The sequence below is a fragment of the Lissotriton helveticus genome, chromosome 4_1 (assembly GCF_964261635.1).
Source record: "Lissotriton helveticus chromosome 4_1, aLisHel1.1, whole genome shotgun sequence".
Classification (NCBI taxonomy): Eukaryota; Metazoa; Chordata; class Amphibia; order Caudata; family Salamandridae; genus Lissotriton; species Lissotriton helveticus.
In genome coordinates, this window is record NC_136063.1 from 376,618,889 (window position 1) to 376,638,470 (window position 19,582).

At 41.4% G+C, this 19,582-nt stretch overlaps 1 protein-coding gene across 3 annotated transcripts in view; it reads left to right on the forward strand.

Annotated features, from left to right (window-relative positions):
* RSPO2 (R-spondin 2) overlaps positions 1 to 19,582 on the forward strand; it is a 391,996-nt gene that overhangs the window by 254,228 nt on the left and 118,186 nt on the right. For all 3 annotated transcript variants that reach the window (XM_078686883.1, XM_078686882.1, XM_078686881.1), the window contains 2 exons: positions 10,853 to 10,996; positions 14,201 to 14,389. In XM_078686883.1, the coding sequence (XP_078543009.1) occupies positions 10,853 to 10,996; positions 14,201 to 14,389 (333 nt within the window). The remainder of the gene's footprint in view (positions 1 to 10,852; positions 10,997 to 14,200; positions 14,390 to 19,582) is intronic.

A 19,582-nucleotide genomic window follows, 5' to 3' on the forward strand; every position in this document is an offset into this window, starting at 1 on the left:
TCAAAAGAGGTGGCAGTAGAGATGCCAAATTACGGCTACTAGAGACAAGATACATTCTGAGTTTAACAGCAAGACCCCGGGAGGCCTTAACGCCAGTGAGGATATGTATACTTGTTTATAATGTGAAATGTTTAAATCAATGTACAGTTATCTACATGAGTGCTTAGGTACTAACTCTTCTTGGTTTATGATTTACACATCTGGGATCAGATGAAGCCAAGATGACAAACCAGAGTTTATAAATTCCCGACTGAAATTAAAAATTATCATTATATTTTTTAAACAATATTCACATTCTATTCACTTTGGGTGGTTTTCCCAGTATGCTTATGAGGGATATCCATATATCCAACAGCTATGCATTATAAGATCAATTTTGACATTTGAGAATTGTGGCAGACTATTGGTAGGGGACTGGGGATTGCGAGGCGGGATAACATCTGATTCAGGACCTTCCACTCCTCCCCATGTCCTCACCAGGTTTTATACCACCGCAGCGAGATCAATGTAAATATTTGAGTTATATGAAATACCTTTTTACATGTAAATATGACTTTCTTTTCTTTTCATAACAGTAGTAAATATGACTTTCTTTTAATTGGTTTTTTAATAATATGTAAAAACGACTGTTAATAATTGTCTATTTTTCTACATATTTATTTGTATATAGTACATATTTTTCTTAACATGTGGAAAGTATATACCTATATGATGTTGGGCACTATGCCCCAAATCTGCTGCTTGCTGCTAATATTCCTCTCTGGGCAGTATTTTTACTATGTCTGTTTTTCATTAATGCACACAGCTGTGATGGGTTTGAAATAATCATTGCACTATATATACCCTCATCTATGTCTATGACACATCATGTGATCAAGCCTCTACGAGAGGCGAAACGCGACATGACAGTTGCTGGCCGGAATTTTTTGCACGAATAAAGCACTGAAAAGACATGCACGTATATGTGGTTTCGTTCTGACGTTATTTGCCTCCGAGGTGAAGGAGCGTGATGGATGGCGTCTCTGAGCATATATATATATATATATATATATATATATATATAACAAACTCAGTTCAGAAACGCTGTTTCAAGGTGCTGGGTAGGGGGTGCTGCTACTGCTCGAACAGCCAGGTCTTGAGAAGTCTCCTGAAGGCCAGCAGGTCCTGGGTCTGTCGAAGGCGGATGGGGAGGGTGTTCCAGGTTTTGGCGGCGAGGTGGGAGAACGAACTGACCCCGGCAGTTGCTTGACGGATGCGGGGGAAGGTTGCGAGGGTGAGGTCAGCGGGAGCGAAGCTTGTGGTCCGGGGTGTAGAAGGTGAGACGTTCGTTGAGGTGGAGCTTGCTTTGTTGAAGATGTGGTGCGGGCAGGGGTCGGATGGTCGGATGGTGAGCCGGAGGGGATGGTGGTCGTGATTTTGATGGTGTCTTCGTCAGTTGTCGTGGATCAAGGAGAGCAGGGGTGGATGTCGATGTGGTTGGGGGCGGTGCATCTGAGGCGTCTGTCGCAGGGGCCTGGTTGCTGAAGCTGTCCTGGATGTCTGCGATCTTACGTTGGAAGAAGGTGGCGAGAGAGCCACAGAGGTCTTGTGAAGGCGGGATGTTGTTGAAGTTAGAGCTGGGGTTGGAGAGTTCCTTCACTATGTTGAAGAGCTCTTTTCTGTTGTGTGCGTTGTTGTCAATACGCTCTTTGATAAAGGTCCATTTGGCGGTACGGATGAGTTGGTGGTGTCTGCAGATGGCGCTCTTGTATGTTGTGTTGCTGTCTGGTGTCTGTTTGTGGTGCCACTTCCTCTCGAGCCTGCGGCAGGCCTGTTTGGATGCTTGGAGGTCGGCGGTGAACCAGATGGCTTTTCTATTGGTGCGTCTGTTCGAGGGCTTCTTGATCGGGGCGAGTGTGTTGGCGCAGTCGTTGATCCATTGCCTGAGGTTGAGGGTGGTGGTGGTGGAGTTGGAGTCAGTAGTGTCCGTAGGTGGGTGTCGGGCGAGGGTGGTGACTAGCTGGTCTTGGGTGACTCTGCTCCAGCTGTGGAGGGGGACCTGTTGTGTGCACTGGTGAATGGTGGGCTTCTCGAAGGTGAAGTGGACGCAGCAGTAGTCGGTCCAGTGGAGTTCGGTGGTGTGGCTGAAGGTGACGTGGTTGCTGGCTGAGAAGATGGGGTCGAGCATGTGTCCGGCGGAGTGGGTGGGAGAAGTGACGAGCTATTAGAGTCCGAGGTTGGCGAGCAGGGTGGTGGAGTTGCTGGCGTTCTTGTTCTCTAGGTGGAAATTCAGGTCTCCGAGGAAGATGTAGTCCGTGGACAAAAAGGAATGCGTGCTGACGAAGTCGGCGATGGAGTCGCTAAACTGTGGCAGGGGGCCGGATGGTCTGTACATGTGGGTTCCTCTGAGGGTGGTGTTGGGGGTCGGTGTGGATCTGGCAGTGCAAGTGTTCTGCAGTGTTTATTTTATTTTATTTTTAAGGTTTTATATAGCGCAAACAAGACTCTTACGAGTATCAGAGTGCTTTACAAGACAAACGTAAGAAAGAAACCAAAATGTAGCAAAAACAAGAGATAGGTGCAACCATGGTACAAAACTTAAGCATGTAAAGTCAGTTATCTTGACAGAAACAAATGTCAGCTAATTGAGAACAAATACATATATAGGTACAATAAAAAAAAGCTAGCAGAATGGACAGGATCACGTGAATTGAGCCATGAGGATCTCTTTCAATTCTTTTTAGAAGGAGGCAGAGGACGGGTTCATTCTTGTTCCCGTGGGCAAAGCGTTCCAGATCCTAGGAGCCATACCAGAGAATGAGCGAGAGTATGTTTTTTTCATGGCAAATCGTTGTGGTTTTAGAAGAAGTGTCTTGGCACTCCTGGAGGTTCTGCTGCCAGCAGAGAGCTCCAGTTTCTGAGCTAGATAGAGCGGGGAGTTGTGGTGTAGGGCTTTGAGAGTCATACAAGCGATTTTAAGATGAATTCTAGCTTCAAATGGTAGCCACTTGAGGGCTCTAAGGTCAGGTGATATGTGTGAGTTTCTCTTTGAGCCAGTGATGAGTCTCGCAGCAGAGTTGATAGTGGCTCTTAATGGGGTTGTCGATGACCTTGGGAGGCCGCATAGGGTTACAGCCCTGTTTTCCACTCTAGGTATTACTAGGGCTTGAACAGCTTGTTTAAAATCAAAGGCTGGCAGAAAGGGTTCCAATGTTCGCAGGGTCTTCAAGTGGAAGTTGGCTCCATTAGTGGAGTCACTGATGTGCTTCTGCATCTTTAGATTACTGTCAAGAATTATCCCAAGTGAATTAGCTGAATCAACAATGAGTGGTTGACCTTTGAGAGCTGTTAGGTGCTTCAGCCAATCAAGGATAGTGGGCGTTTTGTTAGGGGAGACGATTAGGAGGAATTCCGTTTTGAGGGAGTTTAGTTGCAGATGATTTTTGGCCAGCCAAGTTTGGGTTTTTTGTGGAGTGGAGTTGAGTGATTTGATGTCATCGAGTGAGTGGATCTTGATATAGATTTGGGTGTCGTCAGCATACATATGGAAATGGATCTTGGTGAAGCTGAGAAGATCAGTAAGAAGTTCCATAAAAAGGTTGAAAAGGGTCGGTGAAAGAGAGGAGCCTTGTGGAACTCCATGAGTTACAGGCAAAGGATTGGACAGTGATTGGTTGACTTTGAATCTTTGGCATCTGTTTTGAAGGAAGGAGGCAAACCAATTATATACAGTGTCAGATGAACCCATTCTTTGTTTAAGGAGTTCAAGCAGGTTGTCGTGTTTGACAATGTCAAAAGCAGACGATAGGTCTAGAAGGATAAGTAGACAGGCTTCATTTTGGTCCAGGATTTTTAGAGTGTCGTCAATTACATGAGTCATGGCTGATTCGGTACTATGTCCTGCTCGGAAACCAGATTGAAATTGGTTAAGCAAGTTGAATTTATCAATGTGACTGTTCAACTGCAAGTTAACACATTTTTAAAAGAGTTTGCTATGTTAGAAAACGGTCGATAGTTATTTAGGTCCGAGGGGTGAGTTGTTATCTTCTTTAGGATCGGCGAAACCTGACCAGTTTTCAGGATGTCTGGAATGATTCCTTGAAGGAGGGACGTATTTACGATCTTGGTCCAGAGAGGTAGTAGCAGGGGAATGAAGTCTTTTAAGCAGTTAGCCGGGAGCGGGTCTGTGAATTGGTTGGAAGGTTTCAGAGAGGTTAGTGTCTTTAGTATAGAGTCTTCACTGAACATGTTGAAGTGGGACCAATTTATGTTGTTTTTGAGTTTGAATTTAGGGAGGATGTTAGTTTGCGCATCAACCGGGTCGGCATATGGATTCTTATCCATGTCTGAGGTGGATAAGAGATCCTTGCGTAAATCTGATTTCATGGATTCTGCTTTAGAAGCAAAAATTTGGTTAGATTAAGAAGGATGGCGTTCGGGAGTGTGGGTATGCTCTTAGTTTGGGATTTAATAAGGTCTAAAAGCTTTTTGAGTCTATTCTTGGCTTGGTCAAGTTGCGACCTGAAGAAGTCGGTTTTGGACTTTCAGATTTTCCTAAAATAGGAGTTTCTGGCGAGTCTTAGGAGCTTAAGGTGATCAGCTGAGGGAGCGGCTCCCCATAATAGTTCAATTAATCTGAGAGAGTGTCTGTCTTCATTTAGTCTCCCGTCATACCAGGGTTTTGAGTCTTTTGTGGAGGATTTTTTCAGTTGGAGCGGAGCAATATTGTCAAGGACATTGGTCATGGAGTGGAAGAAGTGATTGGTTAGTCCTTGGACATTGTTTAGGTCATCCGGAGGGCATAGAGGGTTAGAGTTAGTTAATGCTATAGGGGTAGAACCGATGTTTTTCAAGTTTTTCTTCCAGATCTTATATCTCAGGGGTTGTGTTGGGGGGCGTTTAACATCTTCTAAGACTTGGAAAGTGATAATGTGATGGTCAGACCAATCGCAAGGGAGGATCGAGTCAAGTAGTGTGAGATCAGCATTCGATATTACGAGGTCGTGAATTGCACCTTTGTCGTGAGTAGGGACGTTACATAATTGGTTGAGATTGAGGTCAGCGAGAAAGGCTTTGAGGCTGTTTACCCCAGGGTCGTTCTGATCACCCCAATGGAGGTTGAAGTCTCCCTGGAATATTTGCTTATGTTGATGCCTATTGTTTGACGCCAGAATATCCATGAGTTGCTCAATGAATGTCAGGTTATCTCCTGGAAGGTGGTAGAAAGTGTGAGAAGAGCAGATTTGTTTGTTATTACTGGCGATGTTTAGGCAGAGGTATTCACAGGAGGACAAGGTTGGGGCATTGGAGTTGGACACTGTTAGGCTGCTCTGATGTATGCAGGCTATCCCACCACCAGGTCTGTCGGTTCTGTTGAGTCTAGTGATGTCATAGTTAGGAGGTAACAAAATGTCCATGATGGGAGTGGAAGTATCATTTAACCAAGTTTCAGTTAGGATCAGAATGTCAGGTTCGTTATTGAGTAATAAGTCCGCTATCTCGGCTTTATGTCTGGAAGCAGATCTGCAGTTAAGGAGGATACAGTTTAGTTGTGTCTTGATGGGTACTGTTTTGGGATCGTATGTGAGGGGGATTCTAGTGAGATTATTCTCAACTCTGCCTCTGGATATGTGTATGGGGGCTCTGTGTGTGTTGTTAGGGATAGGTTGAATTTGTGATTCTGTGAGAACGATGGCAGAGTGACCGGTGTACAGTGGAGGGGGAGGAAGCTCGCATGAGCGAAGGAGGGCACCTATTTCTATGGTATAGAGAGGGTTTAACATCCTGTTGGGGCGGTATGAGACATTAGGTTGCGGCACTGTACTCCAATGAGGAGAACCCTGAGCCTGGGAACTTGCAGGTGGATGTTGGGTGTGACTAGAATTCTTGGATCAGGGGAAAGATCTGTATTCCTGTTTATTGAGAGAGAATTTTGTTTTTTGAAAGATCAGATCGTGTATGGATCGGATGTCAGATTTGATTTGCTGTAGGGCAAATAATATCTGGTCAAGATTGGGGTCAGGCGTGAGAGTTACCAAATTGAAAAGATGGGCTGAGGAAATAGGAGGAGTACTAGTATCTTTGGGGTCGATTGAGGGGAATCTTGGTCGGGGAAAGAACAAGGTGCTCTATCGGAGAGTATGTCAATGGAGGGAGGGACCGAGAAGGTCGGGGGGGATATGAGCAACTGCTGTATCATGATCAGAGGGGGTAAAGGTGGTGTTGCTAGGCAGATGGGGGAGCTAAGGATAGAAGTGAAGAGGAAAGGGAGGGATGAAATAGGTGTAGGGCGAGGTGGCATAGAGACAGTTTAGTCGGGATCAGTAGGGGTAAAGGTGGGGTTGACCGGGTGGAGAGGGGGTAAAGAGATGGCTAAGATGGGAACAGTGGGGTGATGGTGGGGGTAGCAGTGGAGTAAGTGGGTTGGAGGGAGGTGCTGGGAGAGACTGTGAGGTGGGATAGTGGGGGAGGATGAGTAGGGTGGGGGTTTGAAGAGGGTAGTGCTAGGATCTATGGTGGTGAAGGTGAGGTTAAGGGGCTGAAAGGCGGTGTTGGTAGTAATGGTGGGGGGTGGTGGAGGAGGCGGGAGTCTAGGGTGAGGTACCTGAGAGATGTTAGTGGACTAAAGGGAGGTGCAGGGAGAGATTGTGAGGTGGGAGAGTGGGGGAGGAAGAGTAGGGTGGGGGGCTGGAAGATGTCAATGCTAGGATCTATGGTGGTGAGGTTGAGGGGCTGAAAGGAGGTGTTGGGAGTAATGGTGGGGGGCAGGGTAGGAGGTGGGAGTGTAGGGTGAGGTGCCTGAGAGATGGTTAATCCATACTTAGAGGGGTGTAGGTGTAGTAGATGTGCTGAAGGGGGCTGCATGGAGGCATGGTGAGGGGGAGGATGGAGGAGGCGATGTAGGGAAAGGAGGGAGAGAGAGTGTGTTGGTAGGGTTTATGAATGAGACAGGTGTAAGGTGGGATGGGTTCTTCGGTTGGGAATCGTTGAGGACTAGGGGTTGTAGCGGTGTCGTCGGAGCTGGTAGAGATTCTAAGGGTGTTTCTGTGGACGATGGCGATTCCTCCTCCTGTTCCATTGGTGCGGTCCCTGAGGGTGATCTTGTAGCCGTCGGGGATGGCTATGGCGCTGTCGAGAGCTGAGGAGGGGTTCATCCAGGTCTCTGCCAGGAAGGCGACGCCTGGGGAGGTCGAGTCGAGTAGGTCCCATAGTTCGATGGCATGTTTGCGGAAGGAGTGGGTGTTGAGTAGGAGGCATCGGTGGTGATTTGGAGGCTGGTGTAGCGGCAGTTTCAGCAGGCGAAGGGTCCATGGGTCTGCTTTGGGGTGGCCTGGAAGCAGGTGTGTGATCGGCCGGCGTTGAGTGCATGGTAGGTGCTGGCATTGTAGCGGCTTCGTGTGTTGTGGCGTTCGCAGGTCCAGGGGGTCTGGCACTGGGCGCGGTCCAGGGGCCGACGGACGCAGACGGGCTTGCCTTATCAATCAATCAATCAATCAAAGCATTTATATAGTGCACTACTCACCCGGAGGGTCTCAAGGCGCTGGGGGGCATGCCTTTGGCGCGCGGATGCACAGTGGCCGCCAATAAGAAGGTGAGGTTGGAGGGAGGAGCAGCTGGGAGGCGGAGGCGGGAGCGGGACAAATGGGCAAGTGGGGGCGGGGCCACAGGAGACGCAGTGGCGGGAACGAAGGAGCAGAACGGGCGGAGAGACCAAGGGCACAACTATGTAGGGAAGTACATGGGGTAACAACAGAATACAAGCACAATATCACAATACAATAAAATGCAGAGTGCAGAGAAAAAACGGAAGGCAGACAGCAAAAGGGGCAGAACGAGCGGATAGATACTTCGAACTTGTGGCAGATGCAGCAACAGCGGGCTAGAGTACACGGCCACAAAGAGGATATATAGGAACAAGGCGATTTGACAATCAAAACGCCTCAGGGTCTCTTTGAAAATAAATGTGGTGTTGAAAGTCCACAGTGTCAGCGCCTGTTTGTATCAGGATTGGATATATATATATTCTGTGGTACAAAGTATGCCGAATGCAGAGTCTACAAGGATATATATATATATATATATATATATATATATATATATATATATATATATATATATATATATATATATATATATATATATATATATATATATATATATATATATATATATTGTGGCGGCACAAGCAATTAACAGCTAAGAAGTCTGGAATATTGGGTGCGTGTCCGTGTTTTGAAGTGCAGTTCGTCATACGCGGAGAAGAACGATATATATACATATATATATATATATATATGTATATATATATATATATAAAATACAAAAAAGGTTAAAACTTAGTTAAAATTATGAAAACTTTATTTCAAAAGTTGTTACACAAAGGGACTTGACACATAGGCATTGCCAAATAAGTGATCACAAAGGACAAGATTTGTGAGATCATAGAATTACTGAGCTTAAACTTTTACTTACAAGGACAAATGTGTAAAGTCCTCGATGGAAAGCAGAGGATCGTGTGTCTTCTTTTGTACCACCAAGCTGACCCATGTGTAAAGATGAAGTACCGCAGCTGAAGGCCTGTCTTTATACCCAGCACAGCTTAGCTTTAGTAATACTGGTCTCCCTGAAATAGTTCATGGATTATTACAAAAGTCATAACAAAGTTTGCTTGTTTTTCAGTAAATTGATAAACTGATTAGGTATACAGTTTTTCAACTTGAACTCAAAGTCTTGAAATATGGTTCATGATGTTGTCACACAATAATGTATTTAAAAACATGAAGACACACATACATGGACTCTATCTATTCTTGCAATATTGAGGGAAACCAATGAAGCTCAGCTCGTTTTAACTCTATTTTCTTCTCCATGCTGGTCTTCAAGATGCAACACTTTTCATTTTATTTTATGGATGCGAAAATGGTCCTTTCAGAGTTTCTGCTATTGAGGAAGTTCTTATATTTCTTGGATTTGGGGGGAATAGCAAGGATTTGTGTAAAACCTTATAAAGACCAGTTTAAGACTGCAAATAATGAGTACCGAATGCTCCTAGCTGTAACATCAGAAAGCTGATGACAGGATTATACTGATGCCAAGTCATACGTCTGGACACTGTACTGTTTCTTTTATATATGCATTTGATTTATAAGGTGTGTGACTATACTTTTTTAAAGTGCGATCCATTTCTTTATTTCACCTTCACAAGGTTTTGAACTTACATCTTTGTTTTTGTACATGGTTGAAACTACAATGTTGCAGGAAGGGCCCGATTTTACAATTCCAGGAAGCAAATCATTTTAATAACTTGTTTTTTTTGCAGTGGAGCAATCATGTAATGCATTTCTAAAGCTACTTCTCTCATTTTACATTTCAAGTCGATATTTCTAAAAGTGTACACTTACTTGTTTTTAATGCCCCATATGAAAATATTCTGATTTGACAGATGTCAAGGTGTCACCTTCCAAATAATATACACTAGTAAAAGAAAGCATAAGGTCCGTGCTGTTCGGAGTTCCAAAAATGCATGGGTTCATAAAGGATATTAATATCTAAAGATACACACCTGCAAATGTGCACTTTCAAATTGTTATCAAATCGCCTATATTAATATGAACTCAGTGCCCGAGTCACCCTTATTGCCTGATTCACAAACAAGTAAATCAACTTTAGTCACACACAACATGTTAATCCATTATCATAACCTTCAGAAGGGCGCCTGTGTATTACAAAACCTTAAAGGTTCCGCAGCAGACCATTGTGAGACTGTCCCAGTTTGGAGTTCTATACATACCAGGCTTTGGCATTGATTTACTTTTTTTTATTTTTCCCCATTTTCAAGATTATAGGGTATGTAGAATATTTGGTCGCTGAAAGTTTACCTTCATGATTGTGGTATTTGCCACCTCTTCCATGGAGGTCTACATTCTATTGAGGATCTTGCCTCAAATTGTGCAGTTTATGTCAATCAATACGGAGGCCAGGGGGCGGCGCTCTGCTCTTCTGTCCTCAATTGTGTCCTCTGCACATTTCAGCACATCCATATACAACAAAACTAGAAAGTGCACATTATGTACCTTGTGCATTTTGTTAGATATGCGAGTCACATCCATGTTCTGCGCATATTTGTTCATATCTTCCTGAGGTGAGCCTAGGATGTTTAGCAGCTCTATTATGCTACGTAGGGTACTGTTCACAAAAAAATTCTAAGTTCGAGATTGAGGCATCATGTATTCCTTCTGTCAGCTGCATAGATTTTAAACGTTTAAAAGAATTTCAAAATTCCCAAGAGAATGCGAAGAAGGATAACAATGTGAAACTACTATGCATGAAAGGCCTGAAATGTTATATTAATAGGACATGCACAGGTATACAGGTTGTATTAATATACTGTCAATCATACTCGCATTTAACGTTTAAAGAATCACAAAACACCTGTTTGATAACTGTGATGAAGACACATTGAAGTTGAAGGAAGTGATATTGCATACGCATTTCTCACTTAATAATTTTATAACTCAATGGTCTCATTGTTAAAGTCTTCACACTGGTAGCTTTACAACAATAGCATTCTCTAATGGTGATGGCATTTATTGTTGTAGCATTTCTTTCAATCTTCAAGATTCAGGCAACAACTTGTGATATAAGCATCACTGGGGCAAATTTCATAAACACCCCCGTTCACCAAAGGTAACAGGACTGTGTCTGAGTGTTGTACTGTTAAATGAATAAGCTAATGAAAAAAGAAACCGAATTGAGAAAAATGAAAATCTTACATACAAAGTATACTTCTGTCATTATTGTAAACGTGACTCACTTAATGTGTCCTTGATGTCTCGTCTTCTTATATGTCAAAACCTTCTGCCTTTCAATTTAGGATGCAACATAGATAATTGTGATTCCTGCTTCAGCAGAGATTTTTGCACGAAGTGCAAAGCTGGATTTTACTTGCACAGGGGCCGCTGCTTTGAAGAGTGTCCTGATGGGTTTGCACCATTTGAAGAGACAATGGAATGTGTGGGTGAGTACTTCAGCCAGGCTGTGATGTGAGCACCCGCACCTGTGCCTTTCATGAAATGCTTGTTGAAAGCGTCCCGTCCTTTGATTCTTTCACTTTATTAATTAGAACAGAAATTTATATGTCTTGTGGTGACCTGATAAATTCCCTAGACATTCTGGCGGATGAGTCCAAATATTACATCACTGAGTAAGACTTTGGCTTGGGCTGCTACATGAAACATGAATCTACCAATGTGATTCTAATAAAATGCACAAACCATGTGATACAATACATTGTAAATGATTTAAGATACAGTAAAAACACTGGCCTGCTTTTTACTTTAATTATATTTGTTACATTTTACTCTGTTCCGACATAAAACAAAATGCACTTGAATGACGTAAATTCATTGTAACCCAATTATTTCAAAATTCACAGTGTAAGTGTTATTGTCCTTCACTAAGAACACCAAACAATTAAGTGCCAGATGTATGAAGCCATTTAGCATTTCTTAATTGGCCAAATCTCTATTTCTATTAAGAAATGCTAAATGGCCTTTTCCTATGCACAAAAGCCAAATCACGGTTGCAATGTGCGGTTTCTACCCAGTGGAAATCGCAAATGGCAACCGCAATTTAGGGAATCGCAAATAGGATTACCTATATATGATTCCCAAAGCACATGTACAAAGCATTTCCTAAATGCAAATTGGGCCTTTAGGAAATGCAATTACCATCGACCCAAATTCGATGGTAACCATGTGCAATTTTTTTTAAATGATTTAAATGCATTTTTTATGTGACATGAAGAGCACATATGCCCTAGGACATATGTGCACTTGCATGTGCACTAGGAAATTCGGGCCTTATGCCCAGAGGAACCTTCGGCTTTGCATTTCTTAAATTGCGATTTCCTACTAGGAAATCGCAATTTAGGAAATGCAAACCATTTCCTATTTTACCCTTAGGTGAGAATGCAATGTAATTTCCTATTTGTGATTCCCTAATGGATATTCCTACTCTGTAGAAATCGCTAATAGGAAATCGCTGCTTCTCTACATATCATTTTGCCTTTCCTAAATAGCCATTCCTACAGCGTCGCTATTTAGGAAATGCAAAATTAGAATTTCGTACATCTGGCCTGAAGTGTCTTAACCATTTAATATACTGAACTCAATACTGAAGGAAAAATGTATGATATATACATTTATAATCTTGTGATATCCACCTTCAACTGTTAGTATACATCCGAGTTCAAAGCTTTTGTCTGGAGTGTAGCAGATCTTTGGCGAAGTGGGTACACTTTGTGCACAAACAATTGCTGCCACATCCTATATTTTAATAGTGAGTCCTTTACACCTTTCTTCCTCTTATTTCGATTCTTCTCTTTTCATTTTACTCATAGGTCCTTCCTTTGCTCTCACCTTTGTGGCGGAGAACAAAGGAGTTTCCTCTGTCCAGTTACAGAAGTAAAGTTGTTATCCTCTCCACTCATCAAAGATAGCCCTACAAATATATTTGTCAATAATGTGAAATTAGTGTAAATATTTCTGGGAAAAGGAGGAGTCTATATTTTCTTACTGCCCTGTATATCTTCCTAGCCACTAAAATCTCATAGAATAACTGCATGCCATATGTATTGAGTTATTATGGTGTTTGTACTATGTTATGTCTGCAATAAACAAAATTGCAGAATATCTGTAAGGAGTTCAATAGCACAATGAGGCTATGTCCATGAGGCAAAAAAATGCATTGAAATAAAATTAAATATATTGAATGCACAGATATAATAAACGAATCAGGAAAAACAGTTGGAAGAAAATTAGTACAAAAGAAGGCAGAGATAATAAGGGACTAACTAGCATCAAAGAGGACTCACACTTATCATTTAGATCCACAAATGTGTCCTGTTTCGTTAAATGTTCCTGCCATGTCCTGCCTGTAATTTCTAAGTGAAAATCCACACTTTCTCAAACATTATATCCCCTTCAATAAATAATCAGCATCTTTAGATTGAATATGTTTTGCTCTGGTGAACTCTGCATGTATCTTTGCCTTCGATTCAGTCTTGCTCTCATGGTTAAATGTATTATGTTTCTTTTTTTAATGAGTAGATGTCTCTTTGTCTTTTTCTTAAAGATACATTTACTGGATATTCAGGCCTAATTTTTTTTTCATTTTCAGTGAGTAATTGTGTCTTTCGACATGCTTAGGTGTGACTTACATGTGAATTTTTAGGACTAAACTAACTACTCACGAAACATAATATTTTGTGAGTCACAAAGCTTTTTTCCATGAGTGAGCATGTCTTACTCCATTAAATACACATTTCCCATCTTAGACTGCAGAAAAACAAAACTACTAAAACGGTACATAAAAATATGCTTTGTGAATCCATGATAGAAATTCAGGTGTAAATCACATTTAAGACAGTAATTAGACAGAACTACTCTTAAAGAAAGGTTTTGAAAATCTGGTCCACAAGAGGTCGTTTCCGCTCATCTTAATCATTTACTTTTAGTCATTCCTGCCTTGATAAACTTTATTTGTCTCCATATCTAACGGCGTACCTTTCAGACAGTAGGATATTTAGCCGTACTCTTGTTCCATACTAGGAATATGAGCCAGGACAGAGACTTCACATGATTTAAAAAATAAGCACCCGATGCACTTGAGAACACCACTCATGGAATACTTGAGCATTATTTAATTTCTTCCATTTTTCACGTTGAACCAGAACTTGCATGCTTAAAAAATGATGCAAACTGGAAACATTAAATAATCCACAGTCAGAAAAAAATAAGAGAACAACTACCAGCATCATTAGGAGTCTTTCAGTAACTGTAAACCAAGTGTTCATCTCAAATAAGTATGGAACAACAGTTTCAAGTACCTAAGACAGGAATGAGCATTGTATCTGAAACCAAACATGGAAGCAGATCACCGGTATCTGATGACCTGAAGTTCTATTTTAGAACCATAGACTGAAGAAACATATGCAAATATCACCGGATTCCCATCTCCTGCTTCTGTACTCTTTTTATTTCCATTGCTACAGACATTCTTATCAAGCCTAGAGTGAAGTAAATATTGCTAAATGAGTCGACACTTTATTCCACAGGGAGTTTGTGTCACGGCAGACCTTGTCTAATGCAATTTGGCCTCAATATGTACAACATGTTGAATCAAGAGTGATCATTGAGAATTCTTTTTTTGCGTTTAACAGAGGGATGTGAAGTTGGCCCCTGGAGAGAGTGGGGAGTATGCAGCAGAAACAACAAAACATGTGGATTTAAATGGGGACTCGAAACAAGAACCAGGCAGATTGTTAAAAAGCCAGCAAAAGATTCAATTCAGTGCCCTACCATAGCAGAATCCAGGAGATGTAAAATGGCAATGAGGCATTGCCCTGGAGGTAAAACAATTTCTGTTCAATTTTTTCCCGATACTTATTCTTGCTTATGATTTCCGACTCTTGCTTTTTTTACCTTTACAATATGTTTTCCATTCCATGCAGCACGTCATTCTTCTTTAAGTTCTATCAGTCTTAAGTATGTATTAGCTTTGCTCCCAAGATTGTATTTGAAAAATGTAGCCTGGTAAAGATCATGTGTGAAGCATTGATCCATTTGTGTGTGAGCAAAAAGAAATCAAAGCATGTTTGCTTTTATGTAAGAATTCTGCAGGCAATACATTGCTCTTCTGGCCAGGTGGTAAACTTGGTGGTTTAGCAATTATGTTTTACCACCGGTGTAATATATCTTCCTACATTGCGCTTAACAAAATAAAAGTGGAGTAGGAAACAATATTGCCGCTGACGATAAAAAATACCACCATCACATAAAAAAACTATTTTAGGGGCAGGCATATAAGGCGGGCCAAAAACTGCTTAATATCGGATGCTGCTCTACACATAAATATTGCCAGTTCATCCTCAGATACATGGTCATCTTACCAGGTCAATGACATTGAAAGATATAGGAAATGAAGCTAAGATGTTAGGATAAAAAAATAGACATACTTTTCATTGAAAACACAACTTTTGCACCTGCTATCCCTAGCTCTTAGATAAATATCACGACCTTCCATTGATTATGTTGTCAGTATATTTGTGCCAACCTCTTTTACATTGTAGCATTCTTATGGTCAATATTTTACCAAGACCCATCCGTGTTTTTTGTAGTTCGGAAATATTCTGATGTTTTACAAAAGAGTACCAGATGAGAAATACAGATGGAAATGATATGTCAATGATCTAATGACATAATAATCCATTGATACAATAGAGCTATAACAAATGAATGTAGGGATACTTGTCTTCACTCGCTGCGACCCCTGCCACACTTGAATATTTGTTGCAAGTGTATGATTTGGAATCTCTGATAAAACTGTTGCTAAATGTATGTAAGGATCAGAAAAGTCAGTCCTGGGATTGAATTATTTTGATATTTCGGTTTTGAGGGAATTGGGTGATGCTGGTAAATGTTTTCCCATTCTGTATCCAACGGTGCTCGTGCTTCATCAGGGGCTTCCGTTTAATTGTTGTCCTGGTCTAGACTGACCTTTTTCCCACAGTGGCATTTCCCAGAATGGTTGCAGTCATGAGGTCTGGTTTCAGAGCAGGACTGGCTGCTATGACCAAATCACTCTTGTCCAATTCTGGTTGCAGTGTCCTGCCTTCCTGTGATACTTTTGTTAACTTTGTCCAACCATACAGAACAGTTTTTGGTGTCCTGTTTATGGAGTTCATGACCACGTCAATTTGGGGACGAAAGCTAGCTGGGAGCAAATCTGAAGTCATATATTCACAAATTCCAAATTGAATTTGACAAAACAGGTCATACCCAGGTCTGGACTAATAGTTGACAGGGCTTCTGATGATTTTAGATCGTCATTCAGGCTGATGATTTTCGATCTGTCGTTCCGGGTTCTGGTTTTAGATCTGTCGGTCAGGCTGCTGATTTTAGATCTGTCGGTCAGGGTGCAGATTTTAGATCTGTTTTTCAGGCTTCTGGTTTTAGATCTGCCGTTCAGGTTGCTGATTTTACATCTGACGTTTAGGCTTCTGATTTTAGATCTGTCGTTCAGGGTGCGGATTTTAGATCTGTTGTTAAGGCTTCTGGTTTTAGATCTGTCGTTCAGGCTTCTGGTTTTAGATCTGTCATTCAGGCTGCTGATTTTAGATCTGTCATTCAGGCTTCTGATGTTAGATCTGTTGTTCAGGCTTCTGGTTTTAGATCGGTCGTTCAGGCTTCTGATGTTAGATTTGTCGTTCAGGGTGCTGATTTTAGATCTGTTGTTCAGGCTTCTGGTTTTAGATCTGTCATTCAGGCTTCTGGTTTTAGATCTGTCGTCCAGGGTGCTGATTTTACATCTGTCGTTCAGGCTTCTGATGTTAGATCTGTTGTTCAAGCTTCTGGTTTTAGATCTACCGTCCAGGGTGCTGAATTTAGATCTGTTTTTCAGGCTTCTGATTTTAGATCTGTTGTTCAGACACTGAAATTATTATGCATGGTTATAGCAAGACGATATAGACAGGGCTTCTAAAAGTTTGCTTCTTGCATTCCCGTGAGTGCAGTACGCTGCCTAATTAATGTGTTGGTGCATCCAAAATGGACCACGTGACCGAATAACTTCTTAAATTGCTTTGGCTAACAGTAAAGGTCAAAGTACTGTTTACTAGATGGTCCAATTACATGAGGCATTTCCCTTATGAAGCACCCCACCCCTATACATTACCCATAAACTTTTTTGATGCCAGATTCTGCTGTGGAGCTCGATGCTGGCCAATTCCAAAAGGCTGATATAAACAAAGTTGAAGCAGTGGGAGAGAGCTGTACAGAACTAGGGATGTTTGTTTTAGTCCATATAGTATCGGCCAAATACTCCTCACCTGCAGGAGAAAACCCAATAAAACTGTTTCATGTTAATGCACCACATCTGGAGAGGGCTAGTTGAGAACATTTAATTCATTACATGCTTTGTTTGGCTGCCTTTTAATTCATCAGACATTTAAGAAGTCCATTCACAACTTTGCTTGGAAGACAGAGAAACACTGTATGCACCCAACTTATTAAAAGGAGATATTCTCTTGGATAGTCACATAAATGATTGTGCAAATTACAGAGTGGGTTTGGCTGGTTTTAAAGCAAACACTTGCAAACATAAATGTTTAGCTTTGATCACTCTTCTAGTTAAAGGGCGAAACAGCCTATTCCTCTGTTTGAAATAAATGGAGGCCTGGGGCAGAGCATAGCATTGACCGGGTGTGCAGCCTCTCACGTCTGAGGAGCCGGGCTCTGATCGCAGCTCTGGACACGTGAGGAATGGGTTAGTGGTTAACCTCATCCTCTTTCCTAGTGGGCATCTATCCACATCACAAAAGCTCTTGAAAATGCAGCGCACTTGTAACCCAGTTGGAACCTACACCATGCAGAGATCCAGGAAAATCAGGGCGGATGCAGGGAAAATAATGCTATTTGTTCGTTCGCTGGGCTGTGAAGATTGAACAAGGGAAGATAACATGTTCTCCTTTACATTTTTACAATTAATTTAGTTAGGGGTATTTGTACAGCTTGTTTTTAAGACCAAAGGGGCATCGGAGTGCTTTGAATGATTACTTTTAATTATAAAGTATCCAACTACAATATGTTACATTCAGAACAGGAACAAAGTACAGTGAATTAGAAATATTGTGGGAACATTTTCGCTGCTAGATCCTCAACTTACCCCCTCCTCAGGGATGCAAATATTTTTTCTTTTTTATTCATCTTAATGAAATCACTTTTTGGTTTCATACAATTTTCTCATGCTGGCCTGTGACCCAATAAATGTATCTTCTGTTAAAAGCATTATGGCCCACATGCATCAAGCATTTTTGTAGTCGCAAACGGTGCGATTCCTTAAAATCGGCCGTTTGCGAATGCAAAAGTGCTTTTTGGGATGCATGAAGCAATTTTAGAATTCGTAATATTTTTGCGAGTTCTAAAATTGCGGGTGCTTTTAAGAAGTCGCAGATGTGCGACTTCTTAAAAGCAATGCATCATTACTTTGACAAGTGGAAATTCGCAATTAGGGTGCCAAATTTACCGAGTGGTTGAACCACTCGGTAAATTTGGAAAAAGTGTTTAAAATGGTGAAAAAGTATTTTTTTCAACATTCATGTTTCACACACACATGTCTTTAGGACATGTGTGTGTGAAACATGATGCGAAAAATACATTTCAGGGGTGCATGGGGGGTCCTTTGGACCCCCCCCCTGCACCCATGAAATTTTCTAAGTGCCACTCGCAATTTGCATTGACTCCTATGGGCCTTTTGGCCCATAGGAATCAATGGGAATTGCGAAAATTTACTTAAGAAATCGGTATTCATTTGGGATTCGGTAAAAATTGCGATTTTTACCGAATCCCAAATAAATATCGAAAATAATGATGCATAGCATTTTGCACTTCTTAATTTGCGATTCCTTATTTTTCGCAAATTAGGAAGTGCAAAATGTAACAATGATGCATGTGGGCCTATGCCCTCGCACTGGTCTTTGTCACCCAGTAGGTCGAGAATGATAGACTTGGCCTTGTGCTGCCAACATGACACCAGTATTCCAAAGCATTTTGCAGCATGTAAAGCTCCTGCAAACCTACTTTTTCACAATGTTTGCACAACGTGTGTGGCTCTGGAAACAAGAAATGGAGCAAATAAATAATGAGACATTTTTCACCCAGCCGTGAAAATGTGACCCTGTGTACAATATTTACTTAGAATACCATATATATCTTTTTATGCCGGGCCCAGAACACTAGATGCATGCCTTGACGTGCCATGAACTGGAACAGTTCAAAACTTGAGCAAGTGTAGTCCATTCTACAATTAAATAAACTCTGCTTTTCTCCATTTCTATTTCCATGCACACAAACACTTTCTTCAATTTCGTCACATCAATTTAGGTCATAGGTAATCAACTAGATGCTGCCACTGTCTGATTACACCAAGTACGTGAGCCAGAGTCATATTAGACCTATTCACAAAGACATCTTGGAGTACACAGAGTAGTACTCCTGCAGTACTATACTGTACTCTTACATATCTTTGTAAATGGGCCTTAAACACCTGAAATAAGAATAAAGTGTAAATGTTCATATGCAGTTAATATGAACAGTAAGGACAATGCCCTCTTTGCATAAAAAAAATATAGTGATTTGAATATGTCTTGGCCAATTCATAAATGTGCATTAAATTATATAAAAAGAAGTACTCCTGTAATACTGCTTTCTGTACTCATACATCCTTTGTGAGCAAATAACTACTTATGATTGGTTTTGTGACTCGACCCCATCGGGTCACTACTTCCCATACCCAGTTTTTTTTTTTTAATAGCGGCTGATTCACACAAGCATATATGTATAGGAATTGATACTAGAGGAGTACTCGTTCATGTACTATTACATGCCTTTTTTAATTGGCCCCACAATCCCTATTAGTAAAAGTACAAAGAGGGCACAACCCTATCTATTTGTTCCAAATGTATATGAATATTCCCTGGATATTCCCTTTTTATATGTTATGGTGCCAATTCACAGAGGCCTGTAAAAGCATGTAAAAGAGTAAT